Source organism: Abrus precatorius, unplaced genomic scaffold (genome assembly GCF_003935025.1).
Source record: "Abrus precatorius isolate BTA unplaced genomic scaffold, Abrus_2018 Scaffold6, whole genome shotgun sequence".
In the NCBI taxonomy this organism is placed as follows: Eukaryota; Viridiplantae; Streptophyta; class Magnoliopsida; order Fabales; family Fabaceae; genus Abrus; species Abrus precatorius.
In genome coordinates this window covers 25,000,826-25,017,495 of record NW_020874406.1, presented here as the reverse complement: position 1 = coordinate 25,017,495, position 16,670 = coordinate 25,000,826, and the positions used below count along the sequence as shown (strand labels likewise).

The 16,670-nt window shown below is 32.9% G+C and overlaps 1 protein-coding gene across 1 annotated transcript; it reads right to left on the bottom strand.

The window, feature by feature from the left end:
• Nucleotides 1-1,928: 1,928 nt before the first annotated feature.
• On the bottom strand, nucleotides 1,929-8,825 carry LOC113868567 (heat stress transcription factor A-1d). The gene is made up of 2 exons (XM_027504255.1): nucleotides 8,359-8,825; nucleotides 1,929-4,516 (listed from the first exon to the last, which is right to left on the bottom strand). Exons 1-2 carry the CDS (start codon nucleotides 8,602-8,604, stop codon nucleotides 3,275-3,277), a joined length of 1,488 nt encoding a protein of 495 aa, XP_027360056.1. The 5' UTR covers nucleotides 8,605-8,825; the 3' UTR covers nucleotides 1,929-3,274.
• Nucleotides 8,826-16,670: the final 7,845 nt, after the last annotated feature.

Below are 16,670 nucleotides of genomic sequence, written 5' to 3'. Positions count from 1 at the left end.
GCAATGGTCACTTCTCTATCAAATCTGCTTACTTAGCCATTATGGGGTAACAAGAACAACAAGTAAGTCTATTTAAAAGCATATGAAATTGGCAAGGTCCTCAAAGGGTCAGAACTTTCCTTTGGTTAGTAGCAAAGGATGCCCTTCTCACTAATCAAAATAGGCTCAGATGGCATATGACAATAGATGTGTCTTGCACTCGATGCTTTGAACAAGTTGAATCAATAATGCATGTGTTACGGGACTGTGAGAAGGCATTGGAAGTTTGGAAGAGCCTTGTGCCTACAATTGCTTTGCAAACATTTCTGTCTATGGATAGATTGTAGTGAATTACTCATAACCTTACTCATGGTTGGGGGCGATATACAGCTAATGAATGGGCGGTTATTTTTGGAAATACTATTTTGCTACTATGGCAGCATAGAAACAAATTTATATTTAAGGGAAAAATGGTCATCAAGCAGGGCATTGTTTGATAAGTTTGGGCTAAAGTTATTGAGAATTTAAAGATATTTGAGATCAATTGTTCACTATATCCAAAGAGAGATATCTCCCGACCTTACGTCAGTTGGTACCCCCTTCCTCATGGTTGGATGAAGTTGAATTCAGACAGTTCAGTTACTACTTAGAATGAAAATGCTGCTTGCGGTGGTGTTTTACAGAATAGTGAAAGGAAGTTTATCTCTGCTTATGCAGTGAACTTGGGGAAGTGTAATATTAGCATGACAGCTAGGTGTACAACAAGTATTTGTGGAAGCTGATTCTATGTTAGCTATTCAATTTATTAAGTACGGATGGCCTGCTCTTCACCCTGCTTCATCATTGATTGCAGAAATAAGAAGATCTCATTCTTCATTTACCAATAGCAGTTGTACCCACATCTGGAGAGAAGCAAATTTTGTGGCTGACCAACTCTCCAAATATGGACACTACTTGCCTATAGGAGTTCATCACTTTAATACGCCTCCTCCTTGCATTTCTATTTCTCTTTTTGCTGATTGTAACATAACCTTGTTTGTGAGGGAGAGTTAGTTTTTGTGTGTTTTGAATTTTTGGACCCCTTCCATCCAACAAAAAAAAAAGTTTTTCATACTCATCATTTTTTTTTTATTTCTCATGTTCCATCCATCTTATCATATTATGCTTAACAAGTGAGTTAGAGTATATATAAATCTCCAAATTTACCATTTTGAATAGATAAACATATATATATAAATGACACGTAATATATATTTTAAAGATACTTCACTAATGCATAAAAACCATAATAAATGTGATACATAAGACATGCTATTGAATTACACTAGTAATCTAATATTATAAAAGCTAGAGTAAAATTAATTTTTTAGGATTTGCAAGATTTAATATTTTGATTTAACTTATTATTATTATTATTATTATTTATCAATTTGATATTTTTTTTTCAGGTTCAATAAATATATCCATATCGTTAACACACAATAGACATAAATAAAAATAATAATAAACTTGTTAGATGGTGACAAGTTAAATGATCAAATTTTTGTTAAAAAAAATAAAAATTAGATAACTAAAATAGAAACAATAAAGTAGTAACTATAATTTAATAAAAATTATTTATAAATAATTAGAGGACACAGGTACTAAATTGAATGAAAATATTATTTAATTTTAATATAAAATGTAATTTTTTTTTTATTTAACTTTACATTTGTCAACTTTTATTTTTCTACACATTTAAGTAAATTTTTTTTTTTGTTTGAATTGACATTATAAGGCACACTTTATGTATTAGTTCTACTAATGTCATTTCCTCAAATTATAAACATGGATAATTCCTTTTGAAAAATAAACTATTTCTTGATAAAATTTTATATTTTTCCTTAATTATCATTATTTATATCTTATTTAAGATTATAACTATTCCTTTACTATTTTTATCTACACATTATATATTTAAAATTGCATTTGACTCTAATGCTAAAGTTTTCATAAAATATCTTAAGTACCTACGTTTTTTTATTTAATCTTACAATCATTTCTTGATTATTTTCGTTTTAATTAACCTTTCTTAATTTTAAGCTAATCCTTTAACTTTGTACCGTTCAAGGAGTTTATGTTTTTTAGTTTGCACATAGTCAACCGAGTAAAATAAGCTTGTGGACAATGCAAAGTTAAAGTACTAAATTGAAAACAAAATTAAAGAACCAAAATACTAATTTTATTTAAAATTTAGATACGTTCTACAGCATCGTAAATGCTTGCAAAGTTACATCATAAAACAAGTGTGCATATTTACATAAACAATCGAGACAACGTGGAATTTGAAGCAAATTCCCATCCTCACGGAAAACACTGGGTAAGAATGAAAAAAAGAAGGGCAGCAATGATTAATCGCAGGTAAACACACTCCCCTCACTTCTACATGGTCAAACTCCAGGCATGGTTTAAATATCTAAATATTGATGGAATGACATGAAATAGAATGGGATGAAATTACTTTACCGTTGTTTGAATGTTTTATTATGCAGTAGAAATTCCCATTCCATTATTTAAGAAATAAACAGAATGATGAGGAAATTGACAAACAAACAAGTTAGTTCTATGAGTAGAACATTTGATAAAATGAGATGGAATAAATTCCATCAAGTTCCATTCCATCTATCTTAAAAAATTCCAACAATGGTGACTAATGTCATTCCATTTCAGTTCCCTCTATTCCATCTCTTTCCATCAATTGAAACATAACCTCACAAAGCATTTTAAAAAAAATAACGAAGAAACAAATAGCCTGAAGCTTAACATCGTACCATTGCCCTCTTGTTCATAAAGTAAATCTTCCAAGCAAGAACCAAGTGCATTTTTCAGACGCCTTGAGCAATCATTGCCACCGACTTCTCTTTTTCCCATTTCCCCCCTCATCAAGGAAACTTGGAAATTGGGAAAGAACTGCTATCTAATTCACATATAACTCAACTTCACAGATTGCCTACACTGGAAGAACTGATCAGGTACGTTACAAACACTCCACGAGGTTGCACTGGCAAGGCCACAAGTTCATAACTTGTTTTCAACATGAGTTGAATGAAATATCAATGCAAATGCACATAAAAAAAATTACATTTAGCCCTCGTGCACAAACTAGATCCATAGGAGACCAAACGAAAAGCATCAACTTTATCAATGAGCAAGTGGAAATGTAATTACATATTATAGACATCACTTTAGTTGTGTATTGTTTGGGTCAGGGACTACCTTGGACAATATGAAAGATTAATATAAATTTCATAGATAATCAAACCCTTTTTGCATCAGAAGAAAGAAGACCCATCTGCTCTGTAAGTTGATCCATATGTTGAGTTTTGTCCCATCCATTTTTCGTTGGCTGCACCTCATTCCCTTTGGATACTTCAGCAACACTGGTCTCAAGTTCCTCTGGAACTGGAGTTTGCAAAAGATCATCCCAAATAGAAGGATTGTTTAAAAAATCATCAATGTCTGCATCAGGTGAAATACCTTCAAAATCAATGGGAAATGACCCCCCAACTCCCAATGAATTAGGATCCATATATCCCTCGTCTGTCTCAGGAGCCATATAATTTTCTTCAGGAATATCAAGAATGTTTCCCGTCATCATCTCTGTTATTGGAGGAAGATCAGGCATGACTACATCTGCTTGAGAAACAGGGATACAAGGTGCATCATGCGCTCCATCCTTTTTAACTTGATCAGAAGCCATAGCTTGAGGTACAGAAAGAGTTTCAGGTTTGCATATGGAGGGGAAATGCCCTTGTGTCCCAGTTGCAGCTGGAATATGTGAAGACTGCACTGAGGTTGGGGGGACCTCTTGAAGAGTTACCCCAGAAGTCCAGCTTGAAGGGCTGCTACTGTCCATTGCACTAGGCGGTGATGAGCCATCACCAATCAAGTAGTTATCAGAATTTTTATTAAAAGGTTCTACACGAGAAGCATCCCATTTCATGAACTGCCTCAGCATTGCTTTTGCTGCTTCATTCACAGGAGGTTGATATTTAACAATTTGTCCATCAGGAGCAGTAGCACGCTCTGTTTCAGCAACACCTTCCTGCTTGAGCCGACGCTTTTTGTTGACTTCAGATATGCGCCTACTGCTGTCATTTTGCTGTTGTACAAACTGAGCAAAGAAGCCAGGGCTCTGGACAGCTTTTGCAAGGAATGACATCATTTGCTGCTGTCGTTGCTCCATTCCCTGAAGGCGCTGAACCATTGCTTGCAGCTGGTTATCAGTGGTCTGTTGCTGCTGCCTCAACCTCACAAGCTCTTGCATGAGCACATTCTTATCTCTTTTAAGCCTCTCAACCTCTTCCTCAAGCCCAAACTTCCCAACTTCTACACATGCCCCTACTGATGAACCCTGTCCATGAGGTTGCTGAGCTTGTTGATGATTCTGACCATGAGCAGGTTTTCGCCGAGTAATACCCCTAAGCAAGTGCTTTTGACCCCTCAAGAAACCCTCATTTGCAAATTCCCAGCGATCTGGATCGACCTTCCTGAAACCCTGTGTAATGGTGATGAACTAATGATGTTAGAAAGGGAAGAGACAGGACAGAGGTGAACACACCCTAAAAGAACACATATATTTTGAATTTTTATATAAAACAATAAAGTAGACATGCATAAAAAAAATGAAATATAGACCAAGATAACAAGGAAAAGGCAACAATATATCAAAAGGATGCAGGAAAGTCTTATCTAAAGAAAAACAAATTCTAATTCCAATTATGATCTGACTTCAAATTGAGCAACTGGAACCAACCTTGCAATGAAAGCTGTAATGTTATTGATAGGGCCCAAGACATTACTGACTACTCAGGAGTGAGCAAGGATACTGAACCAGGTGCAGAAGTTGATTCTTACAAATGGCAAGCCCAAGCATATGGTTCATAGGCCCAAGGGATGGGCAGATTTTGTTTATTATTAATTATGAGTCAGCAAAGTTCTAGAAACATTCTGTTATGAATTGTTTATTCTGTCATGAGTTTGTTATGCTTTAATGTGCAGAGGTGTTAGCAGTAGTGCGTAACATTAGAGAGAGGAACATATGTATTGGAAAGGAGAAATGTGAAGGAACCAATACATTTCTAATTCCCTTTCTATTGCCAGTCTTAGGAGGATTATCTGACGTCAAATCAAAGAAATTGTTTTCCCTTTTATCAGTTTCTCATCATTTGGTGATCTCGTTGAGAGTAGCTCCCATCCCATGGGGGACAACACCCAATTCAAATCTCAAGTTGAGAAACTCAACATGATAATGCACAGGATTAACACATTCTAGCTTTCCATGTCTACAAAGATGAATGAGACGGCCCTGCATGGCACCACCCTTGAGACTAAAACACCTCCTGGCTCCCCTAATTCTTTTCAAACATTGGAGAACACTTGGTTAGAAGCATTTCCTAAAGCTTGATGTGCCTCGCTTAGACAGGATTGAACCACTTGGCTGGATTTTCAAGATTTTACAGTTCTTTTACAGAAAGAGCACATCACAGTGGCATCTTACAGACCAGCACTAGCATGATTCCACTAATGCTCAGATTCAGGCATGGCAGCAATTTCTCCGGGCTCGGGAAATGCAATTGCTCCAACAACTTATGATCAGCGGGGTAAGCTCATTTAAATTTCCACCATTACAAATTATCTTAGTGAGTTTGAATCTCTTGTAAATTGCATTGTGGGGTAGCCTCCGCAATACCTTCGAGGATGCTTCATTTCGGGACTCAAATCAGAGATTAAGAGGGAGATATTGGCTCAACAATCATTCACCCTATCCTGAGTAGGCAGGTCTGGCTAGGTTGCCAACACGCGAATTTTGGCCAATATTCGCACAACAGTGACCCACATTTCCAGTCAGACGCATCTTCACCCCACCATCAGTGGTGCATCCTTCTAAGCCCCTTCCTCCATTACTACCTGCTCCACCACCTTAGTTGATTTAAACAGCTGATAGAAATGGAAATGGCTGAAAGAAGGGAGAAAGAATGTGTTTCAACTGTGATTAGAAGTATTCTCGAGGACATAAGTAGAAGGCCAAGTATATATTGCTAGTAGCAGAGGAGGAAGAAGATGCCACGATTGAACTGTGAGATGCGCTGTTGTTGTACTATGGCCCAGATGGAGGCAGCAAAGTGGGTGGAATAGCAGAGGCCCATTCGGGCCAACTAAGTATGAAAGCAATATCAAGACTAGGTACCAAGAAACCTTCAGAATTACAGATCAAATAAAGCAACAACAGGTCTCACTGCCAGTAGATGGAGGGAGCACTCATAACATACAAAATTGTGTTTCTCTTTTATTGGGCCTTAAAAGTAGCCCAACCCCTTTGTTATGAGTTATAGTGGACCATGGAGATGAGCTGAAGTGTAGGTATGTATATCTTGGGGTAAAATTGTTGCTACGAGGACATCATTTTGTGGACCTTTATGTTTTTGAACATGAGTGGATCAGATGTTCTTGGAGCCCAAAATTGTTGAAGCAACTTGAGCCAGTCATTATGGACTGCCAAAACCTTACAATGAGTTTGTTCATCACCAGAATACTATTGAATTGAAAGGAGAAACATGCACATTCCTTGAATCCATTTCCCTAGATGTATTCTACATACAGACCAGGAAACATTGTTCTTTTCCTTAGAGGTGTCTGCACAAGGAGACAGATCTGCCACAATGTTACTGACTCTTGTATCCTTCTCTTCATCCATTACTTCAGAGATATAATTTCATATTCTCTAAACCTTCCTCTTTGCTCACGCCAAGAGTGCCTTTGATCATGCCATTCCTTTTATACTTAATTCACCCCTTGTAATAGGTATCCACAAGCCCATAAAATGGAGATTGAGAAGCAGGCGACCAAGCTCCTAGCAAATGGGCGGATACAACCAAGTACGAGTTCCTTTTCCTCACCAGTCCTCTTATTGAGGAAAAAAAGAAAAACAACGGATCTTGGCGAATATGTGTGGAATGTGGATAATAGGGCTTTGAATGCCCTCAGTATCAACAACAGAATTCCTTTACATACTATAGGCAAACTTCTTGATGAGTTAGGTGCAACTAGGTATTTCTCTAAGTTGGACCTCACTTCCAACTTCCTTCAGATTAGGTTGCACCCTTAAGATACTCACGAAACTGTCTTTCAGACACAAGAGGTACACTATGAATACTGCATGGTGCCTTCCGGTGCACTGGAAGGGATTGACCCTGATGATACTTCTTGGGAGAATTGGGACGAATTGAAGAGCTTGTACAACCTTGAGGACAAGGTTAATTTCAATGGAGGAAGTATTGATAGGGACCAAGAAATTACTGATTACTCAGAAAGAGCAAGGATACTGGACCAGGTGCAGAAGTTCCAATCCTTACAAATGGAAGCCCAAGCGTATGGTTCATAGGCCCAAGGGTTGGGCAGATTATGATTATTATTGATTAATGAGTCAGCAAGGTTCTAGAAGCATTCTGTTATGAATTTTTTATTCTATCATGAGTCTATTATGTTTTAGTGTACATAGGTGTTAGCGGCTGCATATAATATTGGAGAGAGGAATATAGGTATTACAGAGATGAAGGAGAAATGTGAAGAAATCAATACAGTTCTAATTCCGTTTCTATTGCTATTCTTAGGAGTATACTCTAACCTCGAATCAGAACCAGAGACATTATTTTCCCTTCTATCAGTTTCCCATCAGTTATACACGCGAGCCCCAAGCCAGGTCCAATGAGGGGACAATCCAGGATGCAAATGTTTACCTTTACAATCAACGCTTATTTACTCAGGCAGACATGTCGACCAAAAACAGAGTCAACATCCAGTCATCCACCAATTGAAACAGGGAACAATCTCAGGCACACAAGTTACAATCTATTGTTAACTTATTCGAGGTTCAATTGATTTTGGGAATAATTCCCTACTCCACTGGCTGAAGCCACCCACTTCATTTGAAAAAAAAAAAAACACACTAGATGATAAAGAGGGATCGAAACATATAGAAAAAAAATCCCCCCCAAAAAAAATCATGTTTCTACTTACTCCTTCGCATACCATAGCAAGACAAATGGTTAAAAAAGATCAAATTTTGCAGGCAACCCAGTTGCAGCCAGTGAGTGAACTCCACAGCCACAGCATAATCTGAGCTTATCAAGAATAATACTTACCCACAACATCATCCAAATCAAGACCATAACAAATAAACTATATCCGTCATTCTAATACCAAAATTAAATACCTCACAGATTATCAAAGTGCATCAACACCACCAGTCCCATCCCACCCAAAACCAACAATCACTGAGAATTCAGCAATGAAAGAGTAACACGAGTGAAGAATGAAGAAAAAGAAAGGGGAACATACATAAGTGTTCAACTGTCTAACGAAGCTGGAGAAGTTGTTGTGTTTGAAGTATTTGGGTAAAAGGTCTCTGGCGAATTCGGGTGGGTCCCAAACCACGAAGCTGTTGTTGGTTGCGCTCCAAGACACGATCGCGTCCGTCGAAGGGTCGTCAACCATGTCGTACGTCTTGCTCAGAAACGGCGGCGGCGCGTTCGCGTTCGGAATCGCCGCCGCCGGGGTAGAGCCGCCGCCACCACCACTGTCCATGTGGCCGAATTGAAATTTTTGAGCAAACGGAAAAAACAAAAAAGAATAGTAATTAGGAAAGGGTGGGAATGAGGGGCATTGCTAAGATAGTGGAAACCCTAAGTTGTTGGAGTTGAAAGGAGACTTTAGATTTGAGAGGGAAAGAAAGAAAGAAAAGAGAGAGGAACAGAAGCAAATGGATTTTATTTTATGGACACCCTTTCCTCTTTGGGGCTGCTGCCGCTCCGGTTCACTCACTCAATTTACCGATTTACCATCCTCCCAAGGAGTGTGTTACTTATTATTGATAGATTATTTTTGTTAATGATTATTTATTACCATGTCAAAAAAACTAACTTAGTTTATAATGTCGTTAATATTTCTTATTTTTTATAAGAAATTAATAAATCATTTTTTAAAATTAATAAAAATAATATATTATATAAATTTCTAATACATTTTAAAAATATTTATAATAAGACAATTCATATATTAAATAAATGATTATATTTAATATAAATTTTATAATAAATAAAGATATAAATAAATTAATGAATAATATATATTTAAATAAAAATTTATTTCTTATATTTAAAAATATAAATAAAACTTAAATTTTATTTACTAAATACGTAAATTAATTAGTACGAGTTATTTTATCTTAAATTATGATCCGTGTGTTTAAGTTTATAGTTAAATATTATAATAAATATTTTTAAATTAAATTAAATTTAAAAACATGTTCGCAATATATAAAAAAGATTTGCTAATTATTATTTGTTTAACTGGTCAAATAATTTTTTTTAATGTGTAAATATAAATTTGGTCTTGTATTTGAGCATTTTTTAATCCCTTTAATTTTTATATTTTTGTAAAATTTTAATTTCAATTCTTATTATTAATGTGATCTAATAAAAAAATTAAAAAATTATAAATTTTTAATGGATCATGATAGTAAGAAGAATTAAAATAAAAAATTACAAAATGTAGAGATTAAAATAAAAAAGAAAAGTTAAGAAAACTTTAAAAGAGAAAAATTCGAATATAAAAGACACTTTCATATTTAAATATTCCTTAAAAAATATTTTTGTACCTAATGATGAGAGAATTAATAGATAGATAAATCTTATAAAATAATTTAAATTTTTCTTACTAAATAAATAAAATATTAAATATTTATTTTTTGGATTTGATACTTTCCTTATTGACCAAATACTATGTTTTCTTATAATATATTCTTAATATTTTGTAAAAAATATCAAAAGAAAAGGCGATATGTTTAAGAATTTAGTTTAAATACACTGAAACTATAAAATATTTTTACATTGTTATCTTAAATATAAATTGCCATGTTAATAACAATAATATGTTCATGTAATAATTAATATGAAAAATATATCTATAATATATATTTTAAGTAGTTGATTGTGTAAACTTTTTTATACTAATAATATATTAAAATTAAATTTTATATTTAATTTTTAAAAAAATATAAAAAAATTAACTTTATTTATTTACCAAGTAAAGAGAAATAAAAATATTTAAGAGAGTTTAACATTAATTTTTCTTTATAAAGTATTATAAATATTAACGACTAGATATAGTGAAAAGATAGAACATTACTCTTCTTTTTCAATATTAGGACAATTAATAACCGCATATTTTGAGAGAGTACAACGTACTTTTTGCCTCCACAATCAAACTCGAGTGGCTCCATAATGTGAAAAGTCTTTTTCTTTCCCTGTTTTTCCATAATTTGACCTTGTGGCTTGTCGTTGCATAATAACTTAAATTCATTTATAAATTAATTATATGAATGGATTTCAAAATCAATCCTTTCTCTTCGAACCCAGTTTCAAAACTAAACTTAAATTCGATTTTATTTAAAAATTATTTTTAAATCTGAAACCACTTTAAAATACAATATTAGTTTAAAGTGGGATTTAAATATAGATTTTTAGCCAAAATTTAGTTAAAATTCAATTGTTTTAAGGTAAAACCAAGTGTAAATTCAGAAATTTTCATTTTTTTAAATTTTATTCTGTTGCCCTTAACCCTTAACATATCATAGTGTTTTTATTCTTTTGATTATCACTTCACAGTACTAATAAATGATTAATTATTTTCTTTCAATTTCACCCTTAAAATATATATTCTTTTAAAAATAATATAAGAGATAAGGATTATTTATAATAAAAAACTAGTTAATAATTACAATCTAAAATGACAAATAAAAGATGACTGAAGTAAATAAATATAAATGTTTAAAACTTAAAATTTTAAAAATTAGTATAAATAGTTATCCTTATAAATATTTTTCTTCCACAAAACTAACATAAATTGCCAAGAAAAATTGATGATAAAAAATCTAAAATGTTGCGCAAAAAAAAAAAGGTTTATAAAACTAACATTGCTTTAACACCAGTTATATCAAATTGCCAATTTTCTAACTGAATTCTATAAAAAAAAATTAACGCAATATTATATAACTTCTTTTGGCTCATTTAATATTATCAATATATAATTTTGTATTTATTAATTATTTAATTAAAATATTAAGGTTAGGATCATTATAAGAAAAAAACTATATACAGTATTAACATTATAAGCCATTGCTTATGTTTTGGCACCTCGTATGTATAACGGCACAGCCAAAAAAGAAAAAGCTGGTTCTGCATTGAGCAACGCTGCTATGTTAATCATTTGGGTTTGGGAAAGGAGAATTAAGATTTGAGAATCAGACGTTGACCTTTTGAATTTTTACAAGATTTTTGGACATCGTCTATATGAAAACAAAACAAAAAATGAAAACTGGTTAAAAAGATGAACAGACCATCTATAATCTGATTTTAAAAATGTAGTTTTTTCAACTTTTAGATTGGATTTGGATTTTGTAGTTGATTTGTCAACTCTGGTCATTATGTAGTTTAGGAACTAAGATGGTTATGATATCATAATACCTTTCTTAGGGTTATAGATGTTTGCCACACTTGAATCTTATTGAAATAGCATATATAGGAGCAGCTATTATGATGTTAGTTGCACACTTGCTATAAAGAATCTTGCTTAAATTAATATTCACGTATATTAAAGTTTTAGTTAGAATGAGTTATATTTTATTGGGATCTTAACTTTTTATTAGTCTACATAGAGTTTGTTTGTTAAGATAGTATCTAATAAGCCATTTATTTTGTATATAAAATATCAACTACTAAATAATGCTCCTCCTATACCAATCATACTATTAAATATAAACCAAAATATTTTTACATCTATACCTATCATTAATAATACCAACTCTAATATTGTTCAACTAATTCTATAAGTTCATCTTACTACTACTATTTAAGACACATCTCATACTTTTGATCAAATCTTAAGACACCTCTTATACTTATAACTGTGAAATTATGTTTGAGAGTTGTGTTTAAGAGAAAAGAAAAAGGAAAGAGAGAGCTAAAAAGAATTAATCATTGTTTGAAAGTTATTTAACTAGGAGGAAAAGATTTTGACAATTTTTCTAAACTCTCTTAACTCTTGTTTCTTAAGTTTCTTCATTTTCAAAATTTTCTCTCCCCCACTCTCTAATATTCTTTCATAAATAAGATTCTAACTTTTTATAAAAAAAAATAATTTTTTAAGTGGTAATTTTTAAAAAATATAAAAAATAAAAATATTAATTTTTAAAGAAAGAAAAATATTTTTATTTTTTGTAAAAATAAAAAATATAAATAAAAGATATAAAATATAATATCATTTGTATAATTAAACTCTCATTACCCTTCTCTCTCAATATTAAACATTCAAACAAGAGAGAAGTTTAACCTCCTTCTCTTTTCCTTTCATTCCCCTTCTTCCTTCAAACTCTTCCCCTCCTTCCCTTTTTAAACTTTCAAACAAAGCTTAAGAGTAGTATTGACCATTGCCTTATTTAGAAATTGACCTATTCATCAAATTGATTTTAATAATGCTTTCTGTGAACTCAAAGAAGAAGTGTTTATGAAACAACCAGTTGGTTTTGAAGTTTCTAATAAAGATACGGTTTGTAGACTTAGAAAAGTCATATATGGTCTCAAGCAGACACCTAAAGCATGGTTTGAAAGATTAACAACTTTACATTCTCTTGGATTTCAGTTAGCTAAGTGTGATACTTCTCTTTTGTCATATTTTCATCCTCATTAACATTCTTACATATGTAGATCATGTCCTAATAATAAGTAATTCAAGGGAAGCCACCATTAGTCTCATACATAAATTATAACTTATCTTCTTTCTCAAAGACTTTGGCCATCTACACTATTTTCTTGAGATATAAGCAAAACTTGATTCACAAGAGGGTATTCATCTCAACTAGTCTAAGTATATTAGTGATCTCCTAACTAAACTGAAAATGAACTCAACAAAGATGGTCAAGACACCTGTGGCAGTTTCTCCATAAGCTTATTGTAGAAGGCACTCACTTGTTTGAAGATAGTTCCTTATATAGGGTTATGGTTGGCAGCTTACAATATGCAACTATCACAAGGCTAGATATTTCTTATAATGTGAATAAGCTTTGTCAATGCGTGCATAATCTTCTCAATGATCACTAGAAGGCTATGAAAATGCTTCTAAGATACTTAGCAAGCACAATACACTTTGGCATTCAACTAAAGAAATAAGAAAAATTACATGTAATTGGATTGCTGACCCCTCTGATATGAAATCCACATTAAGATTTTGTGTCTACCTTGACCCTAATATAGTATCTTAGGCTGCTAAGAAGTAAAGAGTAATATCAAGAAGCAACACTGAAGTTGAATTCCAAAGCTTAGCATCCTTAGTTGCTAAAATTTCCTACATAAAGTCTTTACTAAATGAATTGCACATCAAAATAACTAAAGCACCATCAGTGTGGTGTGACAACCAAGGTGTTGTTCTACTTACAACAAATCATGTTCTCCATAGCAAAACTGATAAGTTCATATTTTGATATATTTTATGACTTATATTTATACAATTAAACTCTATTTTATATATATTTACACTAATTATGTTATAAACTGTTGCAGTTTAGTTGAAAGTTATTATTAATGCATTATGGAGATATTTTGGATAAAATTTAGATACTTTCAGTCCTTGGCTGTGATATGTGAATTTGGGTTTGAATTTTGAATTTAAAATTTAAACTTAGATAAAGATTGAGATATGAAGATTTGGAGCAATTCTGATTATGGATAAAACTGATTTAAAAATATAGAGCTCAACTAACTAGAAACTCATGGCACAACCCATATAAAAAGGTCTTATACTCCACACTTGACACTGCCACTTTTTTACACACCTTCTTTCCCTTCTTAGTTCTAACTCAATTCATCTTTGAGAATCATTAGAGACCATTGGCAAGAACAACGAGCTTTCCCTTAGAGTCCAAGCAAGCGATTGAGCGCCTTTTGAAAAATGAGAACTTTCTTCGTCTTTTACCTTTCTGGGATTCTTTTGTTTGGGTTTTCCTTTGTGGTTATGAGTTTATTTATCATGTTTTTTGTAGATTATTTTGTTATGAGTTACTAAACCCATAGTTAGGGCTATGATGATCCTACTGCAAACTTTGTATGATTTTTACTTTAATATTGGTATTGGTTTTCCTTTAATGTTTGGTTCTTATTCTATTGAATTATATTGTGTATGTTAAGATTTGATCACCCTTAGCATCCCATAGTTAGTTGAATTATAGGCGATTATACCATGTGTAATTAATAGAACTATAAGATAAAACGAGACAAGAGGCTAGGTTAATCACACTTAATTTCTTTCTTTCAGTCGTTATTAAATTAACAAACTCATAGGGTCTTCATGCTTTCTCGACCAATTACCTTGTATGATCATTGGAGCTGCTTGCTTTGGAAAAAGAATATTGATATTGCATAATCATTGGGTGTTAATAGAACTGATTATAAGTGGTTGACAAATATTTGGATACCAATATCATGATTAAATTAATAAGAACATAAAGAAGTGTAGTAGGTGAACCCATAAGTCCTAGGCTCATCTCATTTGATTTCTCTCATACATTGTATTACTATTATAATTTATTGTTAATATTAAGCTCTGTTTTTGGTATGTTACAATTCCGTTATGTTTAAACAATCGAATCAAGTTATTCTTGATACTTAAAAATAATCTCTATAGGACGATAACTTAGAAACTCTTTTCAAAAATTCTTTATTACTTTTCGATGGGTACACTTATCCACGAACACTTTGAATTAGATCTTTGATTTGTTAGAGAAAAGGCTGCCAGAAGAAAAGTTTGTGTTAAACACATTACTTCAAGGTTTAAGATTGCTAACTTGCCAACAAAACCAACCTTTGCTACAATTTTTTTTGAAATTGAGGCCCAAACTCATTGTTACATTTTCTTTAACAATGAGTTTGAAGGAAAGTATAAAGAATCCTGCTTAAATCAATATTCACAACTTTATATTTTGTATATTAAATTCTTAGTTAGTATCAATTATATTATGTTAAAATCTTAACTTTCTAGCAATAGAGTAAATTTGTAACGCCTCAAATTTTATAATATTATTGATTATTATATATATGTGTGTGTGTGTGAATAGATGTTTGAATGTGCATTCGATTATGTGATGAATTGGATGTGTATATGATGATGTGGATGCTGATTGTGCATCAAAATTTGGATTGATTGGATATATATATATATATATATATATATATATATATATATAGGCTGAGTGTGTAGTGCAGGAGTGTTCTCGCTGTAGCAAGAAGGCCTTGGAAGAAAGATGTGAGACTATCGCTTTCTCGCTGTAGTCAAAAGTCCCTTGCTGCAGCGAGAGAGCGCCAGTGAGGGGTGTATTTCTGGGTGCAGTCTCGTTATAGCGAGAGATGTCTCGTTGCAGCGAGCTTGTCTCGTTGCAGCGAGCGTGTCGCAATCAGAGAAATATTTAAAGGGTTTAGGGTTTGAAAAATTCATTTCTCATTCCTCTCTTCAAAATCTCTTTGATTCTCTCGACTTAAAACCCTATTTTACCGATTAAATTGTCTCCAAAGCCGTTTGTGAGAAGATTAAAGGTTGAAATCGAGTTTGGGACGCTTGGAGGTAAGTTTGTGAGTTAGGATTTTCAGTTTTCGTCCTCATTCTCTATTTTCTCGATTTCTCTTTGATTCTCATGGAGTTTTTCCATGTTTTAGGACGAAATTTGTGTGGGGAGCTTTTTCATTGTTGATTTCGTGTGTGGGTCTTCAATCTGAGGTAAGGGAGACTTTACCTTATCTCATTTTATTTTGAATTTGTGTATTTGCTATGTATTGCAATGTGGTTGAGATAGAAGGTAATTATGTTTGGATGAAAATTTTGTATGAAATATGATATAGTAATTGTTGGCTATTGTGTGTGATGGAATAGTTGGACTATGAGGAATATTAAGCATATTGTGGATGATGTAGTAAATTGATTGTGATGAAGTTGATGAGGATTTAATGTTTAAGTGTGATGTAAATAAATGTGGGCATATGTGCCTTGTGATGTGAATAAATGTGAACATATGTGCCGTGTATGAATATGAATATTATATATCATTGAGAATGTGACTGAAATGTGTGTGTGAATGTCATGATAAATGTGGTTGTGAATATGCTATAAATAGTTCAGGAATATACTGAAAGTGTGGAAGATGGGGCGGTATAAATACCTTGGGGAAGAGAAGGTGGTGGTGACACTAACAGTGAGCGTGAGTGCACCATAGGCCACACACTCTTCTCCTGACTCGGCCTCTGACTAATACCTTTGTCAAAGGGCTCGTGATTGCACAAGCTGTATCCGTGAGGCGGAGGCTATTCGGCAACCATACATGGTGTGAAATTGTGATAACAGTGTCACAGTGAGCATAGCTATGTGCAGTGAGCGCATGTGTGTGTGTAAAATATTGTTGGTGCATTGGTTGTGAATTGAAATGAAATGTTTGAGAAGTGTTGCTTGTGATTGATTATACTTGAGTAGAATATGTTAGAAAACATGTCGAATGTGCAGTGTGAGTCTCTATGTTTGTATGTGTTAGATAGTGTAGAGTACTCACCCTTATA

What these genes read in the sequence shown, in the direction of transcription:
- LOC113868567 (XM_027504255.1), bottom strand. Translation starts at nt 8,604, where the DNA reads ATGGACAGTGGTGGTGGCGGCGGCTCTACCCCGGCGGCGGCGATTCCG. An exon ending in TTAGACAGTTGAACACTTAT is followed by an intron (nt 4,517 to 8,358) that starts GTATGTTCCCCT and finishes ACCATTACACAG; the next exon opens with GGTTTCAGGAAGGTCGATCC.